This window comes from Podarcis gaigeae, assembly GCF_964106915.1.
Source record: "Podarcis gaigeae genome assembly, chromosome: 7".
Taxonomy (NCBI): Eukaryota; Metazoa; Chordata; class Lepidosauria; order Squamata; family Lacertidae; genus Podarcis; species Podarcis gaigeae.
Genome location: NC_139683.1, coordinates 44,119,580 through 44,141,218, shown reverse-complemented (window position 1 = coordinate 44,141,218; position 21,639 = coordinate 44,119,580). Strand labels below are relative to the sequence as shown.

Here is a 21,639-nt window from a genome sequence, read left to right as displayed (position 1 = left end):
CCTTGATGTTTCCAGTGTATGCTTGCACTTCCCTCTTGAGCATGAGTGCTTTCTGCTTTGGACACATAAGCCAAACAAATAGCACTTGCTTGCTGAAACAGATCTTATCTGCATTACTCACCACCAGTCAACCTTCATTAACAAAGTAATGAAGTGATGGGTAACGAGTGAAATTTGCTGTAGGAAGGCACTCTAGTATCCTTGTTAGCAGATAAGGAAAATGGCTTCTCAGTATATTTTTTATTGAACAAGTAGTTCTATGTTCTTTAAAGGGGAAAATGAATATTAAGAGATGAGACTTATCTTTTTTACAGAAGTTGAGTAACAAGGAGTCCTCTCATGCATGGTTCTCAGGGGTTTGCTAGATTTATTTATTTATGAGCAGATTTATAACCCACATGTTTCACAAATGCTTGCACAAGGATTTGTGCAGTACTATAATACCAGGTTCTGTGGGACTTCTGCTTTATCTTGCACTAGAGAAATCACATCTTTGGATTCTGCTTAACTTTTCTGATTAAAAAAAGATCTAGGATGTGGCATAAACTATCCTTCCATGACTAGAAGGCACCTTTCACGTGTGGAAGGGAAGGACACTTTTGGAATCTTCCAACTGATTTTACTGGTGGTTTTATTTGTTTTATTTTGTGCTGCAATTTAGTGGCTTTATATGACGAACTGCCTACAGGGCTTAGCATGGGTTGAGGTGAAAGCTGAATAAACAAACAGACAAACGAACTGATTGAAATTGACTAGCGACCAGGAATCTATTTATAACTGTACTTTTCTGAATGTTGTGTAGATTGAATCCCAGGAATCCCTAAATGATACAAATGAACTTCTGCAGCTGAGGATATATACAGGAAATATGCAAATACGGATAACAACACTGATATCACAAACATCTGTAGATTTGAAATTTACCCTCAGTGTATTATGAGTGGAAAACCTTTGAACAATTTCAACAAGAGGGAATGAGATATAAAAAGCCAGGTGATGGCTATTATCCAAGAACTGATTTAAATAAACAAGTCAGCTGGGACCCCTGACCAAAGCTCAAAGTTATCCCTAAGGACATTGCGGAGAGGTAACAGAAAGTGACCAGAGGACTTCTAGTGCAGCTACCTGAGAAAGAGAGTACGCACTTGCAGCAGGAGATGCTGAACCACTATGACAGGAGTGACTTTTGTTGTTGTTGTTTTGTTTGCTAGAGCAGCTAAGCTTCTCAAAAGTGCCTCAGGTAGCTCTCCCCAGGTTCAACTGGCATACACACACAGCAGGAGTGCCGTGGAACTGCTCCCTGCTCAGCTCTGGGAGAGAAATTGTCAGTCATGAAGAAGGCAGCACTAATCAGATGTGGGGTGGAAAGGGAGACAAAAATAAGGGGAAATGGATGTTGCAAGGTGAGGGTTACATTATGTAAAGCACCATTTTTGCTATTTTGTTTCATGGCCCCCATACTTAATATTTCTGTAGTTCCAAAGTCATTAACAATGGTACCAAGTAGTGACTAGTGGCTGGTGATTGTCAGGTACTGAGTAAGTGAGTGCAGAGTGAGGGAAGGACAATCCATGTCAGTCTGTGAGCCATTGGTTGCTGGTCCATGGTGACTCCACCACAGCCCAGCTTGGGTGGGATGCTTCAGGGACCAAATAGGGTACCAGTATCTGTGGGGAATGCTGATCCACCACATCAGATAGCGTGAGAAGCACTGAATATTTTGATGCAAGTAGCATGAATAGTCCCTGTATTATCCTGCTTTTTGTTGAAATTGCAATGGTATACTGGCTTGTCAAGAAATAAATCATCACTACAGTCTCTCTTCCTTTTGTGAACCTGTGTGGTATAGTGGTTACAGTATCAGACTATGACTTAGGAGACCAGGGTACAACTCCTCACTCAAAACTTTGGGCCTAAACTACCTTGAAGGGTTGTTGTGTTTAAATGAGATGGGGGAGAACCCTGTATACCTTGAGCTTGAGCCACCTTGAGCTCCTTGGAGAAAATAGTGGGATATAAACGCATTTAAATAAACAGATAGATAAAATAGGTTTATGTTAAACGTAATGGATGGAATTCAATGTTGCACTAATTTGATCATTCTCTCAGTGTTTCCACATGCCAGAAAGAATGTTCTCCACACACAGAAAAACACCTGGGGTGTTCTGGGAATTCTCCTGACCCCCTAGAGCTAATTTGGTGGGAGGGCACAGAGGAATAGGGGAAAGAAGTCCCATTGCACTAGCAGGATTTGTTGTTCTGGCTCCTGCTAGTGCATCTGCTCAGTTGAATCTGGCCCACTAACTGCTGCCATTAGTGAATGAAAACAACTAATGTTTGAACACTGGCAGCCTCCATAAGTGCTTTGTTTTATTGACTCTATTTAGGAAAAGGAGCAAAGAGAAAAATGTAAAGCGCAAAGATCAGCTGATCACCTACTCAAATGGATGCAAGTTAGATATCTTGGAACTTGTTTTCATGTTTTCTGTATAAATTAAAAACCTTGGAAGTAGTGATTTTGTGTCTCCCTGTATTAGCTAATCAGCTTTCAGTGCTCCTAAGCAAGAGTCCCACTTTCACCTTCCGAGCATTCCCTGCAGTGCATCAGATGTGACATTCCAGGAAGCAGAGTGTCTATGTGCATTTCTTCTTGCATTCCCTGTACTGCCGAGAAGCTCGGAAAGGTCACTTTACCCTCACAGCAATCTTGTGGAGATGGACAGGGCTTGTGAGACACACAAGAGGGGCCATGACGCCATCAATGGATGCTCCTGGTGCACCCATGCAACACTGGTTTACTGTGCATTGTTACTCATGTTATGGCCACCTGCATGGAGCAGCTCTCTGCCGAGGTCGTTTCATGTACTTTCTACATGAAATGTGTGACCTCAGTGAACTCATAAACCAAGTGACCTTTGAAGGATGGTCTTCCCCGTTCCATAACGAATCACAGTGGTCATTAAATGTCTCAATAATGGTTAGCCTTGGGGTTGTGTCTAAGAATACCCAGGATTTCCTTGTCCAATGCAAGTGAGACAAGGGTCTCAGTTGACTTGATAAATCAACCACTGTGGTGTCCTCTGGATGTTCCTAGACTACAACTCCCATCATCCTTGACTATTGGCCAGATTGCCTGGGGTTGATGGAAGTTGTATTCAAACAACATTTGGAAGGCACACGTTGACTAACCCTGCCGTGATACAGTAACTTCTGCATCTTGACTGCATAACCCAAGCAAGCCAGAACAGTTCGGAAAAGCGGGGATTTCCATTAGGGAAGCTATTTAAAAGGCTATTTAAGTTGCAATGATGTTTTAAACCTTTTAAATTTAGCAATGTGTTGTTTAAAATGTAAAAAATATACAAAACGTGAAATAAAATATATTCTGTCTAGTCCAGGAAAGGCAACCAGAAAGAGAAGAATGGGAGCAAGCTTTACTGTGTTTTAAATTTTATTCTCCATTCTCCTGTTTTTGTATTTGTGTATTGTATTTGTGTTATGCCCTGAAATTGGATAAGATGAAAGTTGGCATTAAAATGTTTTAAGTAAATAAACTTGGGAATGCAGCAGCCAGTGCCCACTTATAGATGACAAAGGGTTAAAAACTACAGAAAGAAGCCACAAAAAGAGGATGAAATGGGGTCAATGGCACAGGGGGAAACGTTTAACCCTTTCCCCATGAGTAATTTCCCTGATTCTCATCCCTCAAAACAACAAGAACAGCTGTTAGTCCCAGTGGCATAGCATGAGTTGTCAGCACCCGGGGCAAGACAAGTAATTTGCACCCCCTAACCCATGGATTTGCGCCCCCTAACCTGTGGATTTGCACCAAGTAACCCTAACCCCCAGATGTTGCGGCCGGTGCGGCCGGCCCCCCCTGCAACCCCCACGCTACGCCACTGGTTAGTCCCATGGAGTGGGCTGTGGTGGGAGCTAGACTATCTTAAGTGGGGTGGGAGTGGTGGAGAGAAAGTATCAAGACATAATTCCTTGGCTAAGTCAAAACATACCACTTTCTTTTAGCGTCTGATTTGTTCATACAAGACTGTATAAAATTACATGCATTAATGAAATGAGACAGTTTGCACAATCTGGTTCAACAAACTGATTTGTGTAGGCAGTAACTTGGATAAAGGGAATTAATCTCCAATTTTGTTTGCCAATTCTTGTTAAACTGCTAATTAATTTCCCCCTTGTCTTCCTCTTACAGTCAAAATATTATGTATTTTTTTCTTAATAAGCTGAACTTCATGATGGCTGAGGAATTCTGAATCTTTGCCAGCCAAGTAGCATCTCCACATTAGGGCTACACTCTATGATCCTCTGAATGGAATTAACTACTGGTAAATATTTATATGCATGCAGTTTTTGGCTCTAATCCAGAGAAAGTTATTTGTGCTTAAGTTTTATTCAAATAAAGGAGATGAATTACTTGCAACTAAATTAAGCTCTAGTTAGATCTTCAGCAAAACCAACTTACTCTGGATAGGAACAACTGAGCTCTGTTAGATAATTTCAAGCCAGCTACAGAGAAAAGTGAAAAACCAACCCACTGGCTTCAGCAAGAGTTTTATTCTATGTCAATACATTATTCTTTTTGTCTGTATTCAAACATGGTAATGGATTAAGATGAACCTTGAAATAATAATAAAACAACAAAAGATTAAATTATTTTGAAAATACCTAATCAATTTGTTTACCATATGTTTTCAGCTGAAACTGTTGTGCTCCTTTTATTAAATGTTAAAATAACTATTTTAATCTATACAAAAAACCTGTTTTTAATGAATCTTCTCATTACATACAGTGTCTGGCTCCACCTCCAGTCTGCAGTTTCTACATTTTTAATTCCTTCTTGTCCATTCATTGAATTAGACATAATTACTTCTAAACAGTTTGTTTTTTTTTTCACATTGTTTTTATGTTTCAATCCTGCTTTTAAGAGGGGGTTGTTTCATATGACTACAGTGGTACCTCAGGTTACATACGCTTCAGGTTCCATACGCTTTAGGTTACAGACTCTGCTAACCCAAAAATAGTACCTCGGGTTAAGGACTTTGCTTCAGGATGAAAACAGAAATCATGCAGCAGTGGTGCGGTGGCAGCAGGAGGCCCCATTAGCTAAAGTAGTGCTTCAGGTTAAGAACAGTTTCAGGTTAAGAACGGACCTCCTGAACGAATTAAGTACTTAACCTGAGGTACCACTGTATTTGTTCATAGGGAGTAAGGTAAAGGTAACGTTAAGGGATCCCTGGACAGTTAAGTCCAGTCAAAGGCGACTACAGGGTATGGCACTCATCTTATTTTTCCTGCCGAGGGAGCCGGCGTTTGTCCACAGACAGCTTTCTTGGTTATGTGGCCAGCATGATTAAGCTGCTTCTGGTGCAATGGGACACTGTGATGAGTGCTAGAGTGCACAGAAACACCATTTACCTTGCCGCCACAGTGGTACCTATTTATCTACTTCCGCTGGTGTGCTTTTGAACTGCTAGGTTGGCAGATGCTGGGACAGAGCAGGTTATGCAGGTGACACTGTGGTCTAGACCACTGAGCCTCTTGGGCTTGCCAATCAGAAGGTCGGCAGTTTGAGTCCAGGCAATAGGGTGAACTCCCATTGCTCTGTCCCAGCTTCTGCCAACCTAGCAGTTCGAAAGCATACCAGTGCAAGTAGATAAATAGGTACCGCTGCAGTAGGAAGGTAAATGGCATTTCCATGCACTCTGGCAGTTGTCATGGTGTCCCGTTGCACCAGAAGCAGTTTAGTCATGCTGGCCACATGACCCTGAAAGCTGTCTGTGGACAAACACCAGCTCTCTTGGCCTGAAAAGTGAGATGAGCACCACACCCCATAGTTACCTTTGACTGAACTTAACCATCCAGTCATTTACCTTTTACCATAGGGAGTGTAGTGTGGCAGAAACAACAAGCATCTGCCTATAAATTATTGAATGGGTTTTAACCTATCTAATGCAAAATATCTAATACAAAGTACTGTATGTATATCTCATGAACTATGCAGTTAAAAGATGTATATACATTTTTAAAATACCTGATTAATTGCGTGCTGCTGTATTTTTTCTTCAGACACTGAAAGAAAAAAATTAAAAATCAGTAAGTAGTAGTATATTACAATGAAGTGATCATGTACATAACAAAACTAAGTTACGAGAGAAAAGTTATGAAACAAAGTGCAAAAGTATACAGAAATATTGAAACTAGCTACCTTTTTAATCAGTATTTTAGAATATGTGGAATGTTCACACATTAGGAAAAGCATATTGGCCTAGTTTGCATGTAACATTAAGACATGGTTTAAACAAACCTTACTTAACAAATCATGGTGTAGTGTTACATGCAAACCCAGCCCAGCACCTTAACAATTAACTGTGTGCTGTTGCAACACTATGAAGCAACACCAGTAGTAGCACACCGGTGACACTGTGAAGCAACACAAGGAATAGCACTGTGGCTGACCACCTCTTGTCCGATCGTTTGATCCTCATCTTATACCTACATCTTTAAAAACTCTTGCCTGGGAATTAAATTATATTTCCTTAATAAATCCAAAAGGACAAGGGGTTGAGCAGAAATATACTAAATGACTGCCAACAGCATGGTACTTAACATTTTATAACATAAGGAGTTTTCACACACCAGTCACTGCATGCCATATATAGTTACATCTTAATAGTTTCATTCCCCTTCAGAAGAGGATGCTCCAAATACAAGAGAATTTTGCTTCTGCCTTTTGAAGACAGCAGGCATTAAACACAGGCTTCTTGGGCAGTTACCTCAGGCCATGCAAGCTCCAGGATGGATTCCTAGAACATTTCCTAAGCCATAATACTGAGGAGCTGATGTACTAGAGGCTTGCCTAGGAAAGTTTTTATTAGCGTATTCTATTACAACACATGTGGGGATGCGGGTGGCGCTGTGGGTAAAAGCCTCAGCGCCTAGGGCTTGCCGATCGAAAGGTCGGCGGTTTGAATCCCCGCGGCAGGGTGCGCTCCCGTTGCTCGGTCCCAGCACCTGCCAACCTAGCAGTTCGAAAGCACCCTCAGGTGCAAGTAGATAAATAGGGACCGCTTTCTAGCGGGAAGGTAAACGGCATTTCCGTGTGCAGCTCTGGCTCGCCAGAGCAGCGATGTCACACTGGCCACGTGAACCAGAAGTGTCTTTGGAAAGCGCTGGCCCCTGGCCTCTTGAGTGAGATGGGCGCACAACCCCAGAGTCTGGCAAGACTGGCCCGTACGGGCAGGGGTACCTTTACCTATTACAACACAGCTTTATCTAGGGCTGCAATCCCCAAAAGCAACTACATATGAGAAGATACAACAGAAAGAGATGGAGCTTGCACATGCAAAAGTGAACAGGGACTGCATACATACATACAAAAATATTCTAAACGAAACAGTGGATGTATGATATTTGTGGTTCATGCTGTGGCCACAGACATGTGATCTGACAGTGAGTTTGGAGTAGCCCAATGCAAAAATTCTGAGGATCCATATGGATCCATGCTTTGTAACCACGTTTTTGCACCACTGCGGCCCCAGGCAACAGTGGGTGCATGATTTTTTTGGTGCAAGATGTAGCCATGGACATGCTATGTGATCTGATGGTGAATTTGGGTTGACCCAGTGCAAAAATCCTGAGGATCCATGTGGATCCGTGCTTTGTAACCACGTTTTAAATGGGGAGGGAAGGAATAGCACTCAAGGGACAAGGAGCACGCGTGGGGTGGGTGGAGAAGGATGCTGCTAATAATGAAGAAGAGGGGTATAAGGGGAGAAGGCTCCTCTCCTCTCCCGCTTTGCTCCTTTAAAGCAAGCAGGCTCTGCTTTTCTCCCTCCTCCCCGCTCATCCTCGGCTTAGCGAGCTGAAAAACTTTGCTGCTATTTAGCGAGCTGAGTGGGGAGGAGAGAGGGATAGAGAGCCTGCTTGCTTTAAAGGAACCAACCGGCAGGAGCCGCTTACACTCGTGTAAGTGGCTCCTCTCCTCTCCCGCTTTGCAGGCTCTCTGTCCCTCTCTCCTCCCCACTCAGCGGCTCTTCTCCCGCTTTACTGTTTCAAAGTGAGCCACAGAGGAGGGAAGGAAGGGGAACCATGGATCCTCTGCTCATGACAGCAGCAGATCCCCCCCCCCCGCCACCCGTAGGCATTCCCTCCATAACACACACAGACATTCCCCCTTACTTTCTAGGAGGAAAAAAGTGAGTGTTATGGTGCAAAAAATACGGTAATATGGAATACTCATTCTACAACAGAAAACGCCAGCACTTCAACTGAGGCAGGTAAGGTGGAAAAGTGGTTTGACAGATTCAGGCATCTTGTTCTCTTTATTAGAAGTGACTTGGGAAAGCCAGCAGGGCCATTTAGAAAAGGGAAGTGCAGGCTGAAATCCTCTTTTCCCCTCTCTACTTATGCAGCTTAAAAGAATATGTCGGAAAATAAAGGCAACAAAGGTTGTTGTTGTGTGGTTTTTTAAAAAACTTTTCATGTGCACTAGGTTACCATTATCACTGAAAGGCTTTCACCTTGTTTGTGGGAATTTCAGTTGAACTCCATCAATCATGGTTTTCTGGGCCAAGGATATGTGGATGGCACTCCTTTTACAGCTTGTCAGTGTCACAATTTGTGTAGCCAGAGGGATTGCTGTGGAGCCACATTAGGCAAACTATCAAACTGGCAGGTTTAAAGACATTGACAAATGCGCTCACTTTTGTTCTTCTTCAAACACAGGAGGTTGAAGGTTTGCTTTCATGTTTACAAAATTGCATTTTTTTCCTGCAGGACAACAAATGGATCAAACCTCTTTTTTTAAAAAAATAAATAGTATTTTTCACCTGATTTACAGGTGCTGATCTTTCTACATGGCAGAACATCCAGCAATACCTTCATGGTTACTTTTGTTATTGAGCATATTCAATCCAAATAAACTGGTGATTAGTATCTTTAAAACTGATAGGCTGAATTAAAAAGGTGGCAGATCTAAATTAAATGACCAAATGAGATAAGGCACACATTAACTAGAGATGTGAAATATACATATCTTCCTAAGAGATTCCCTTAATTTAACAGCATATATTATCATATCTATCCAGTAATGTATGCATGTCATAAGCTCCCCTGCAAATGAGATGGCTTATTCATTTTGGTGGAGATCCATGTGTGTACTCCTTTCTGCACATAGACCAACTGATAAGCACATGTACTTTATATGCAGATTGGAACAAATCCCAAAATCTCCATGCTCAAGTTCTGCATGTGTTACCAAGTGTCCCAGAGGTCTTCCAGTTGAATAGAAGAAGCATTTTGCATCAGTCTTGCAAATCAAGAAATTGCTTTTTGACTCATCTAGGACCATAGCTCAGTGCCAGAGCACTTGTTTTGCATGCAGAAGGTCTCAAGTTTAATTTTTGGACATCGCCTCTGCTTGAGAACATGGGAGAGCCATTGCCAGTCAGGTAGATTGCATTGGGCTGGATAGAGTAATAGCATGATTCAATAAACCAAGGATAGGGAACCATGGCTAACTAGATGTTACTAGACTCCAATTCCCATCAGACCCAACCAGCATGGCCAAAGGTCAGGGGTGATGGAAACTGTAGTCCATGAATATCTGGAGGGCCAGAGGCTCCCTATTTCTGCAACAAAGCAACATAATGTGGTTATTTCTTGAAATATGTGAGTTTCTTCTGAGAGCTGGTGGTGGTGAATGTCAGACTGGAACTGGGTATATCCAGGCTCATTTCTCCACTCAGCCCTAGGTGACAATGAGCCAGGGACCATATCTCAACCTGCCCTACCTCACAGAGTTGTTGTGAAGGTAAAAGAGGGGCATGCATTTTGTATCAAGCTCCTTGGATGAAAGACAGGATAATAAAGAATAAAGAATAAAGAGTGGCTGTTAGGCATGGAAGATAAATATCTGCAAGTGTAGGTAATTCTCTGGGTGATAACAAGGAAACCCAAATGGACTCAGTTATTGGTTTATGACCAATGGTGTCCTGAATTTCCGAGTGCTTGGAATTTGGATTCTAGGTCAATTCCAAGTAAGGCATTTGTGAACTCAGTCCTAGTATTTTCTTACTTTGAAAGGTAGGTTTTAAAGTAGTATCTTGTCTAATGATCTCTTAAAGTAACTATCTTCCTAAAAAAGAGAGAGAGAGAGAGAGAGAGAGAGAGAGAGAGAGAGAGAGAAGGATCAAGATTACTTATTGCTTTAGGCTATGGCGGAGGATTGTCTCTTTATGGTAATTACTTCCTGCATAATGGTGTACTATTTTGTTTTGTAGATACAAGTGTTACTTTTTTGCTTCAAGAAGGAAAATTAAACATTATTTAGGCAGTCTTTCAGTAGGCACTGCTGTGTTCATTGAGAACATCATTGTGACAATTGAAATCACATCTTGAGGCTAATTTTTGTAACCAAATAAGGCTCTCTCTTTTTGGTAATAAAAGATTAAGGAGTATGTGTTTTAAACATCCTTTAATGATGTACAAGATGCTTGGAAAGACCAATGTTTGCAATCTCTGGTTGGATCAACTCTATTTTGCTCAAAGGTTTGTGGACTTTGAATACTGATGCTTTCCTGCTTCCCAGTACATTTGTTTTTAGGCTATTTTTATTTCACTTTAAAGGAATTTTAATAACTTTGTGTTGACAGCATAGACAGCTGGGGCTGAGAATTAAAGAAAAACTCACTTGCTGACTGAGGAAGGAAGTGACATCAATGAGCTTCTAAAGACAGCCCAGAGGGGAAATTGAATTTTGTGCATGTGGCCTGCCGTTTCACTGTATTTACAGGAATGCCTACAAATGCAAATGGGATCATTTATGGTATCTATCTCAAACATACCAAGAAATTGTAGAACTCTGGAAAGACTTCTCTGACAGTTTCATTTTGAAGGATTTCAACAGGATCATTGGCCTAAGTTCTCATTACTAAGGGTAGTTTCCCCTAAGTATTTTGACTTGCACCATTATCTGAAACTATTATATTCTGGAAACTCAACCTGTTTGTAAGGTAAAGGTAAAGGGACCCCTGACCATTAGGTCCAGTCACGGCTGACTCTGGGGTTGCGGCACTCATCTCGCTTTATTGGCCAAGGGAGCTGGCGTACAGCTTCCAGGTCATGTGGCCAGCATGACTAAGCCACTTCTGGCGAACCAGAGCAGTGCACAGAAACACCATTTACCTTCTTACCAGAGTGGTACCTATTTATCTACTTGCACTTTGACGTGCTTTCGAACTGCTAGGTTGGCAGGACCAGGGACTGAGCAACGGGAGCTCACCCCGTCGTGGGGATTCGAACTGCCGACCTTCTGATCGGCAAGTCCTAGGCTCCGTGGTATAACCCACAGTGCCACCCACGTCGTACCCATGTTCTTTTCCACCACAGTGGCAACATACAAAGTTTCGTGGTATTGCAATAGTATAGAAAAAACGATGCCAAATTCTTAACACACAATTTGCTGCCCTAGCATACAAGCCTTTGTGCATTTCTACACAATCAGACAAACATTATCACAATTCTGTTTATCCGCCTGCGTTACTACTCCTGCAAGCTCTGAGACAACAATAGCAGTTTCTTAACATATCCCAACGTTATCACTAGGAAGGCTAGTCCTGAATGTCTTACTTCCACATTTGCTACTTTGCAGCCATTAGTTCTAATAACAAGCACCTTCTTCAATCTGAATAGCACATCTACTGTAATTGTATCTGTTGCATTTGCAACAGTGCTTTCACATTGTCTCTCAGGCACTTTTGCCTTCTCTAAATGTAGCTAACTCTAGATTCATTCCTTGTCAAATGAATCTTTTCTCCTTGCAATCATTCTAGTTACTGCTCTTTGCACTTGCTCTCGTTTGAAAGCACATGCATATGGCACATAGTGGACTGAATAGCATTGAATGAATAATTTGTGTTGTAGGCTTAACATGCTGGAAGGTTGGACCACAGAAATTTTTAATACCTCAATAATGTAAAATTGGAGAACTGCTTCTTTGCTTAAGAAGCATGCAAGCTAGTAGATTAAATAACACCCCCCAATGAACCATTCCAATTTGACCAGATTTGAATATAGATATGTAAACAAAATTCAATAAAATATGGTAGATGTATGCCTCCTCTCCCTATTCTTAGGAGTGCCTTATAGCTTCACCACATTTATTTTGTGCAAATTAAGCGACAGGGTATGATGAAAAGGTCCCGCCATGAATTAATTGCCTTTTCCTTAGTATTGCATAATCGTAGCAAGCTGTCACGGTGCCAACTCACCAGTTACCCTGGCAGCGTTAAACATAAAAAGGAACCCCAAGTTGAAACTGATTGAACCAAATGAAGGAAAGCTGGCCATTTCAGAGCCTTTGAATTCTCACAGCATTCTACAGTCTTTCCCTGGCTAATTTTTGGTGATTACTTTTGATATGAAAACAGTTCTTTAATTGTCAGTCTCTAATAAGGATGCAGAGCTGTTCCTAGGAGGTTCAAAGGACCCTGGGAACATAAACATTTGCAAAAGTTAATGCAGCCAAATATCTTGTGCTGACCCACGTGTGCACATTCAGCTTCTGCCTAATGAAGTCATTACCAACAATGCCAACCAAGCAAGATGTTCTCCTCAATTTGACAAAGGGACTCTCATGAGAAAAGAATTTGGGAGTACACATTCATTAATGTTTTTGTGAATAAAAAGGGGAAAGTGAAATTAGACTTCAATTCTGAGCCAAAACTTGCCTTAGCTCCTTTTCTAAGCACAGCAGTATGTGTAAGAGGTATACATACAAGAGGTATGTATAAATAAAGAGCTGGCATGGTGTAATGAGGAAGAGACTGAGCTATGAATCAGGAAGTCCCTGGTTTGAACTTTTGTCTCTGCCATGAACTCAATAGGAGACTTTAGATAAGCAACCACTTCTTAGCCTCAGTCTATGTTTGATGGCAGATAATAGCAGTGATTTACAGGGTTGTAAAGATTGCAACGAGAAAATCCATGTAAAATGTTTTAAAGCACTATACAAGTGTTAATGATTCTTATTCATTATTATTGCCACTATGCTTAAACATTTCATTATTTTAAATATCAGATTTTACTTTGCACTGGAAAGCTAAAACAGTAACTGCAAGTGTTCAGAAAACACAAGAACACTATACCTAATTTCCTAAATAAGAACCATATGGCTGCACACTAAGTCAGCCTGATGGAATAATTTGATTGTTATCAGGAAGCAGCAGCTCATGGATTTGGTCATGTTTGCAACATGGAGGTTATGAATGTAGTTGTTCATTTCTTGGGAGAGGTAAACCCCTAGTTTTGCCATACCAATTCAGAAGAGCTGAAATCAGGCTTTACACTAATTTTAAAACATTTACTTGCTCTTTAACAGGCTGTAGAATGAAGTGTCAGGTCAATTCTTCTTCCTCTTTTTAAATATTGATTTCTTTGTAAAAGGTCCTGTGATGGGTGTGTCATGAAAATGGGTAGAATTATACCTGGCATGAAGTCATGTTATTTGCCCCCTGTAGTGGAACATTTTCTTCTTCTCCTCCCTTGCACACACCAAAAATTTGTTCTAGGGCTCCCCCAACCTCTGCAGGAGATTTGGGGACAGTGTGCCTGTGTGTGTGAGTGCAAGCTCCATTGTGCAAGTGGAAGTCATTCTGCTCACATTATTTAGTTGAATATGGCCCAATGGTTTCATGTTGCAACACCTGTTCACAGTTTATATCATCATCATCATCATGACCATTGACTTTTATTGCACAGTAATTGTCTCCTGCTGCTTGGATGCCGCCGCCCCCTCCTATTTTTTAAACACAAAATAGCTCTACATAAGCTCATTCAGGGTCCATGTGGTGAACATGACCTCAGGGTGCTTGGTAGCCAATCAAATTTGAATATGCAATGATGCCACTGAGAGTGAATGAAGTTCTCCCACTCTTCTCATTCTGAAGGGTGGGGGCAACAGAAGTAAAAGCAAACATGGAAGTTTGCTGCCCCGGCAAATCAGATTGGCAGTCCCATCTTGTCTTCCTGTGCTTGTGGTTTCATTACCTACCAACACTCTAAGGCAAGACTTTTGCCCCAATCCAGCTTGTGTAGTACAGGCGTCTCTGCATCTACAAACAACTGACTTGCACTCAATTGCATATAGGTACCAGGAAATAATTAAATATTTCAATTCAAACTCGGAAATGGCGGGAGAGAGTTGAAGAATCCTCATGGCTCATGTGGAGACCCTCCCCAGACCCTGAAGAGAACATCAGTAAGGGTGGATGAAGGAGCAGTGGGGTTTTGTTTCTGCTGCTCAGCCTCCCAGCTTAGCAGCTGATGTGTGGAGTAGTGCAGTAGCAGCCCCTTTCCTGCATGTCCTCCAACCTCCTGCCAGCCCCAAAGCTTCAATTCTAGTTATGGATATTTTTGAATACAGTATTTTTTGTATGGATTGAAGAGAGAGTGGCAGAGAGGGTGTTTAAAACCCTTTAAATTGGTGCTCCCCACTTTATGCAATTTATGTGCATGGGGCCCATAACTTAACCTCAGTGTAAGTGGGGGGATGCCTGTACGCTACATGTAGTATATTTGTTGGCAGCAGGGGGGGAAAACAAAAACATGGATTCAAAGTGAAGCCTTATTGGAATGCTAATTCATTTCAAAAATAAAACCTGTCATGCTGCCAAGGTGGTTAAATGAGCAGCAGAATGGAAGAAAATTGCTCTTTCAGTTTACTAATGATGCTCAACTCTGGTTTATAGAAGCCTCCACAGCAGCAGCATCCTGCTCCCATGTGAACCTGTCCAGTGGTAGGCAAGGTGCCTCTTACTTTCAGAGATGAGAGGGATGCTGCGAGGGAGAGGACTTTCTATCTGTGGAATGCCCTCAGGGCTATTTATCATGCACCTCTTTTCATCGCATTTAAGTGGCAGGTAAAGACTGCTCTCTTTGCCCAGGCATTTATTTGTGTTACGTTCAATCTGACTTAGGCTTTTGCATTGTAATGTGAACAGTTTTATTTTAATCTGGCTTCTGCATTTGTCTTTGGTGCCTGGTGAACAATTTAGTTGCAGTAAGGAATATCAATAAAAATAACAAATATCCATAGAGAAAAAAACAAAGGTCCAACGGAGTGATAGATTTGGCTGCTCTGAAAGGTGTGATTCAACATAAATATTTTGCATGAAGATGGAAAGTGAAATGTTACAAAAAAAGGGGGGCTCTCTAAAACAGAATGTAAAATGTTTTCATCTTGTTTTATTATTAGAGTAAAATAAAGAAGCATACTCCAAATTATCTTATTTGTAGTGAAGCATGGCAGTAGCCAGAAAGTGGGAAGAAACCAGGTGAGGCCATCACCTTTAAATTCATTCCTAATGCATGAATTTAAATTATAATTATACTGATGTCACACAAAAACCTCCACGTAATCAGTTGCTGCAGGGAGTTCATTTTACCTACATTTTCCATAGTTAGATTATGACCTTTCAAAGCTTCTAGTTAGATCCAGCTGCATTTATTGGAAATAATTTGTTAAAGGTCATTCATGAATGGGAATACTGGTTTTATATATGCAAAAGATCAAGTTGGTACCGCTTTACACCCTAAAGTTCAAAAAGGAATATAGAGGAAGATCATTATCACATCAGATTTGTGAGTTGTTATTTAAAAAGTGTGTGTGTGGGGGGGGGGTATTCTAAGGACACATTCATCTGCCCCAGCTGCAACAAAACATGTCTCTCCTATATCGGCCATAGCAGGCACTGTAACTCTCCAATGGTTTGGCATCACCTTAAAAGGCACACTCCTCCATTGGCACCCAAGACAGATAGATGCCACAAACAAAGCTACAAGAATGAGGCAGTGGTGGAGAATCTGGGGTCCTTCACATTGTCGGACTCTAATTCCCATCAGCCCTGGCAAGCACGGCCAACCATTACGGCTGATGCTCAGTAACATCTGGGTGCAGGGGGGGACCACAGACACTTCAAGAGAATTGAAAATTTTGGAGATGCTCAACTCTTTCTTCTCAGCTGCCACTTAACATCCCACCCTTGCATTCTCAGGTCTCAACCAGCTACTACTCCCTTTGTGGCTACCACTTCACTTTCGTTTGTTTTCCAACAGCTTATCAATTAATGGAGTTCTCTTCTGATTGAACTAGTCCAGTTCAGGTAAAGTTCTTCCCAGTAAACTGGTTCCCGAACTTTATATCTTGATTCAGCTGCTAAAGGTTAGGCTGTAGAGCATGCACTTTGTGCATAGGAAGTCCCAGGTTCCATTCCTAGCATCGTCATGGAAAGAGCAGCAGAGCAAGGAAAGATTTCTTTTTTATGCCTTGAAGTCTCACCACTAATAGCCAATACCTAGTTCAATGAATGGGACACGGGTGGCGCTATGGGTTAAACCACAGAGCCTAGGGCTTGCCGATCAGAAGGTTGGCGGTTCGAATCTCCACAACGGGGTGAGCTCCTGTTGCTCTGTCCCAGCTCCTGCCAACCTAGCAGTTCGAAAGCACGTCAAAGTGCAAGTAGATAAATAGGTACTGCTCTGGTAAGAAGGTAAATGGTGTTTCCGTGCACTGCTCTGGTTCGCCAGAAGCAGCTTAGTCATGTTGGCCACATGACCTGGAAGCTGTACACTGGCTCCCTCGGCCAATAAAGCGAGATGAGCACCGCAACCCCAGAGTCGGTCACGACTGGACCTAATGGTCAGGGGTCCCTTCACCTTTACCTATAGTTCAATGAATACGTTGACTCACTATAAAAACTGCTTTATATGAACACCTTTTGGGTAAGAATTTGCCTTCCTTGCTGATGGGCTCTAGGATCAGAAATATTACAGCCAGTCTAAGCCAACAGCTGGGTTATTTGCAAATATTATCTAGGCTTTGGCCTGAACCCCCAGTCTCCAAGCTTTTTCTGTTGGAAATAGCAATCTCCTTGAAAGAAGTGGGCAGAAGTACTGTAGGTTGTGATCTACTAGTAGATCTCTGCATGATTCGACACAGATTTGCAAGGACTCCCAACTGTTTAACAATGTTTAACAATGGCAGCAACAAAATGGCGGCCTCCTGCCAAATTATGTTGCTGAAATGAAGAGATTTTGGGGAAAGGAGGAATGATTTTGTGTGTGGAAGTAGTGTGATTTCAATTCCTGCATTCCAAATTCTTTAATTCTGTGTGCAGTATTTTTTTGAACTGGATTCTGGTTTGTAGATCTTAGTCTTCTAGAAAACAAGTAGATTCCACAAAACTGATGTTTGCTTTGTATTATAAAATTCCACTGTATATTTTTTAATCAGCATTTGAAATATATAAATGGGAAACTATTCTCAGTTTAAGCCCCAACAACTGCTGAGATGTTCATATGGCATGGTTAAGACACAATTAATTCTCCAGTATTGTTCTGAACTGAGAAATGTTGAAGACAATTTTCAGGCAGTTGGTTCCCTTTGCACCTTGTATTGAACACTTGATTGAATGTCAATTTCTTTGGGCCCCCCTCCAGATGACCCATTTATTGAGCATTCATCCTGATTTGCTTGTGCAAAGTGTACACAGAAGTCAGATTACATCTGGTGTTTATTGAGTATTCATTCTGATTTGTTTTTGGTTCAATTACATGATTTGATTGCAGGTGATTTACATATCTTCCCATTAGCCATTTGTTCACCCTACACATTTCAATGCCTTTCCCCCTCATTTTTCAAATGGTAGAAAGTATGGGGTTTTGGTTTTTGAAGTGGATTTGCTGTGCTAGGGTGACTGAGAGCTTTAATCTACTTAAAATGCACAAACCCCAAGTTCTGGTGTGCACTTGAAGCCTCCCACAAAACACTGATAGTCTGGAGATGCCCTATATATATCCCCACCTTTCATCCCAGGGCCATCTCTATGTGGAGATAAATGCAGATTATTAGTATATTCCATATATGACCCTTATTGTTATGTGTGGAAGTTATTAAAAATGTAGTATTGTAATTAGCCATCTGGCACATGATAACTTCAATTAGCCTGATGAACAGACTCCTTTTTGTTAATATATTGTGTCAATGGGATGTTTACAACTGCCGGTTTCAAGCATTTTCCCCCTTTGGATTTCAAAGATAACTAGCTCCCAAGACCACAGAAAGAAGACAAACATCTTCACTAATTGTGGCATGGTGCCATTATTGCATAATACAAGTAATATAATTGGGGGGTGGAGGAGCTGTACAAGCCTAAAGAGAGGCAAGACAGAAATGAATGTCAACACAAAAGTAAGCATATATGTGACTGCATATGTCCTTGATATTGCACATTCTTGGTGATTTGTGCTCACGATGCTATCAGGGCAAGTCATACATGACCCCACTTTCAATCCTGTTTTTGCTTGCTAAAGCTTTGTGGTGGTCACATTGCTTTCCAGTCAGTTCATATCTAATAACTTCCTGATGAAATCCTGTAACTTTTTATAACACAAATATTCTGATTTATTTCTATATCACTTTTGTTGCGCTATAGCCTTTCCGGACAGCAATAATGTGGTAGCATTTTGGAAGCATCACGAAATGATTAACATAGCAGAAAAAAATCAATCACTAATACACTATTATTGTGGCATAAACATGTAGCAGAATATACCTAGAATAAAACTCCATTCCTAAAAGGCCATTAGGAATGCTTCTGAGTCATCCCTCTTCAAATTTCCCCTAGAATTAATGGTCCTGGTTTCTCTTGCATTGGCCAAAAAATGTCACAGACATTTTCTTGTTTGGCTTTCGAGGATTTTATAAGTATGTGTTTTTATCAATATTCTGCTTTTCTTCTCTATGAAAGTTAGGTAAAGGTAAAGGTACCCCTGCCCGTACGGGCCAGTCGTGTCCGACTCTAGGGTTGTGCGCCCATCTCACTTAAGAGGCCAGGGGCCAGCGCTGTCCGCAGACACTTCCGGGTCACGTGGCCAGCGTGACGAAGCTGCAGCTGGCGAGCCAGTACCAGCGCAGCACACGGAACGCTGTTTACCTTCCCACTATAAAGCGGTACCTATTTATCTACTTGCACTTAAGAGTGCTTTCGAACTGCTAGGTGGGCAGGAGCTGGGACCGAAAGATGGAAGCTCACCGCCGACCATGCGATTGGCAAGTCCTAGGTGCCACCCATGTCCCTATGAAAGTTAGAAGGACATAAATCTATAAACAGTAAAACAATATGAAGAATCAGAACAGCAACTCAAATATCTAGTAGGGCTCAATAGCTAGATTTTAAGAATAAAAGTTTTAATTGCCTTCTAAACACTGTCATTGAAGGAAACATTATTAGTCATCTGGGAGAGAGGGAGGTCTAGGGGAGGGAAGACATCACAGAAAAGGCCCCCTCATGCACTGTTAGCTTACCTTGCAATTTTAAACAACCACTCAGCATGCAAATATCAACCTAGCTAACTGCAGCAACATTGGAACCAAAATGAATCCCCTACTGATTTCACCCAATAAACTGGTTGTTACATGAAGAAAAACAGTCACAACCTATAAAAGTACTCAACTCCATTAAAGACAAAGCAACCTATTCAGGAAAAAAGTTGACAACCTTTCTTTCCCAAACAAACAAACAAACAAACAAACAAACAAATAATACAGCATGTTAAAATGGCAGGTTATTAAGGGCTTTCCATATTCACTCAAGCTTTAAAATGAATGGCAATCTTAATTGAATTGACTGCTGTAACTTTTACTTCAACAATGCCTAGATAAACACAGAATTTGAAACACCCAGTTTGAAAATAGTTCCAAGGGTGAAGAAATCTAATCAATGAGAAAATGTACTGTATCATTTTTTTTGGAAAAAAAATTATGAAGCACAAAATAATAGTACTTGGTGCATATAGTTTTGACTATCCAAGCAATTCACTTACATTTTCAATGTAATCCTTACAAGAATGCGTATTTGTATTACAAGCAAGTCCATTTTCAGCCAGAACAGCAGATATTTGAGAAAAGAAAAGAACTATCAAGACAAGCATTGTTAAGTTTCCAGAGGAAAAGCCTTTTTCATCTTTTGGAGCAAAAAGAGTTTGGATTCGATATCCCGCCTTTTACTCCCCTTCAGGAGTCTCAAAGCGGCTAACATTCTCCTTTCCCTTCCTCCCCCACAACAAACACTCTGTGAGGTGAGTGAGGCTGAGAGACTTCAGAGGAGTGTGACTGGCCCAAGGTCACCCAGCAGCTGCATGTGGAGGAGCGGGGAATCGAACCCGGTTCACCAGATTACAAGTCCACCGCTATTAACCACTATGCCACACTGGCTCACTCTTGTGACACCCCAAAAACACTCTTGTGGCACCCCCCAAAAAACAACATACAGTATTAACTGTAAAGGGAGACTGCAACATGAAACTGTTGAATTGCAGTACTCAGTGCTATCATGTGCAGATTTTTTGCATGGAATAGGTGTTAATTGGCTGACCAACACCAGAATGTCTGTGTCATCAAGAGTTCTCTCTGTGTGTGAATTGCTGCTATTAAGCACCTAATTAACACAGTACATTTATACATTTCATTTTCACTTGACCTCACTTTTTATCATCTGTCTCTCCCTCCACCTAGTCGTGTGTGTGTGTGTGTGTGTGTGTGTGTGTGTGTGCCCCGACAACTCAGAATAACACTCCATGCATCTGATGAAATGGACTATAGTCCACAACCTTATGCCATAATAAATCTGTTAGGCCTTAAGGTGCTACAAAACTCTTTATTGTTACAGTTGTGTCACCGCACAGATCAGGAGTGAAGTCTTTATAAATTAACACTTGTATCTATTGCATAATTCAACATCCAAGTAGAGAGCATTAGAATCCCAACATGCCTTCCTTGCCCATAGTGACTGGTGGTGGCGGCAGCAGCAGCAGATCAGCAAAGTACAGCAAACCACTCAGGGGTCTCTCAATTTACTTCTCCCCATAGTTTGAATAGCTTGGCCACTGGCAGAGTAGGAGAGGCGGGGGAAGAAATAATTTGGCAAGCTGGCCCTCTGCATGCCCATGCTAGGTAATGCAAACTAGTAGACACAAAAATAGCTCTCCACTGATGCCAGCAAAGATCCATATAAATTGTGAAATTTCATAGAAATCATACTGATCTCACAGTGAGGGAAATAAATTAAGAAATTAAAAAATTGTTCAGTAGCACCTTAGAGACCAACTAAGTTAGTTCTGGGTATAAGCTTTCATTGCATGCACACAAAAGCTTATACCCAGAACTAACTTAGCTGGTCTCTAAGGTGCTACTGGACAATTGTTTATTTTTTATTTTTTTATTTCATCTGCATCAGACCAACACGGCTACCTACCCAAATCTAGAATCATAGTGAGGGGCAACTCTGGAAGAATAAAGAGAAACAACGCATTGTTTTGCAGCAAGTCCAATTTTGCTTCTAGTTTTAGATAACTGCTCGTTATTCTATCAGCCATCAAAAATCTCTATGCACCTGTGCAAAACAGAACACTGTTGCACAGCACGCACCCCTGTGCTGCATTCTCAGACGCACTCCAAAGTACCTTCCTGCATCAGAACCAGAAACAGTGACCTATGTTATAGTTAAAGAAGTTTGGTTATGCGCCAAGCATTAGCATGCAACTAGTGTTAGCACTACTGCCCTC

The 21,639-nt window shown here is 41.4% G+C and overlaps 1 protein-coding gene and 2 long non-coding RNA genes across 5 annotated transcripts in view; 1 reads left to right on the top strand and 2 right to left on the bottom strand.

Moving 5' to 3' along the window:
* The window catches only part of LOC310848799, a 244,473-nt gene that overhangs the window by 178,455 nt on the left and 44,379 nt on the right, over nucleotides 1-21,639 (top strand). The gene's annotated exons all lie outside the window — the stretch shown is intronic.
* CHST9 (carbohydrate sulfotransferase 9) overlaps nucleotides 1-21,639 on the bottom strand; it is a 55,784-nt gene that overhangs the window by 1,642 nt on the left and 32,503 nt on the right. For both annotated transcript variants that reach the window (XM_083748280.1, XM_083748281.1), the window contains exon 3: nucleotides 6,050-6,087. In XM_083748280.1, coding sequence (XP_083604406.1) covers nucleotides 6,050-6,087 — 38 coding nt within the window. The remainder of the gene's footprint in view (nucleotides 1-6,049; nucleotides 6,088-21,639) is intronic.
* Nucleotides 3,534-6,019, bottom strand: LOC310848803. 2 transcript variants are annotated; one of them, XR_014566623.1, is made up of 3 exons: nucleotides 5,720-6,018; nucleotides 3,901-4,524; nucleotides 3,534-3,670 (listed from the first exon to the last, which is right to left on the bottom strand). It is a non-coding gene; the product is annotated as an uncharacterized lncRNA (long non-coding RNA). The 2 variants fall into 2 exon arrangements; XR_014566622.1 differs by having other exon boundaries at nucleotides 3,644-3,723; nucleotides 5,720-6,019.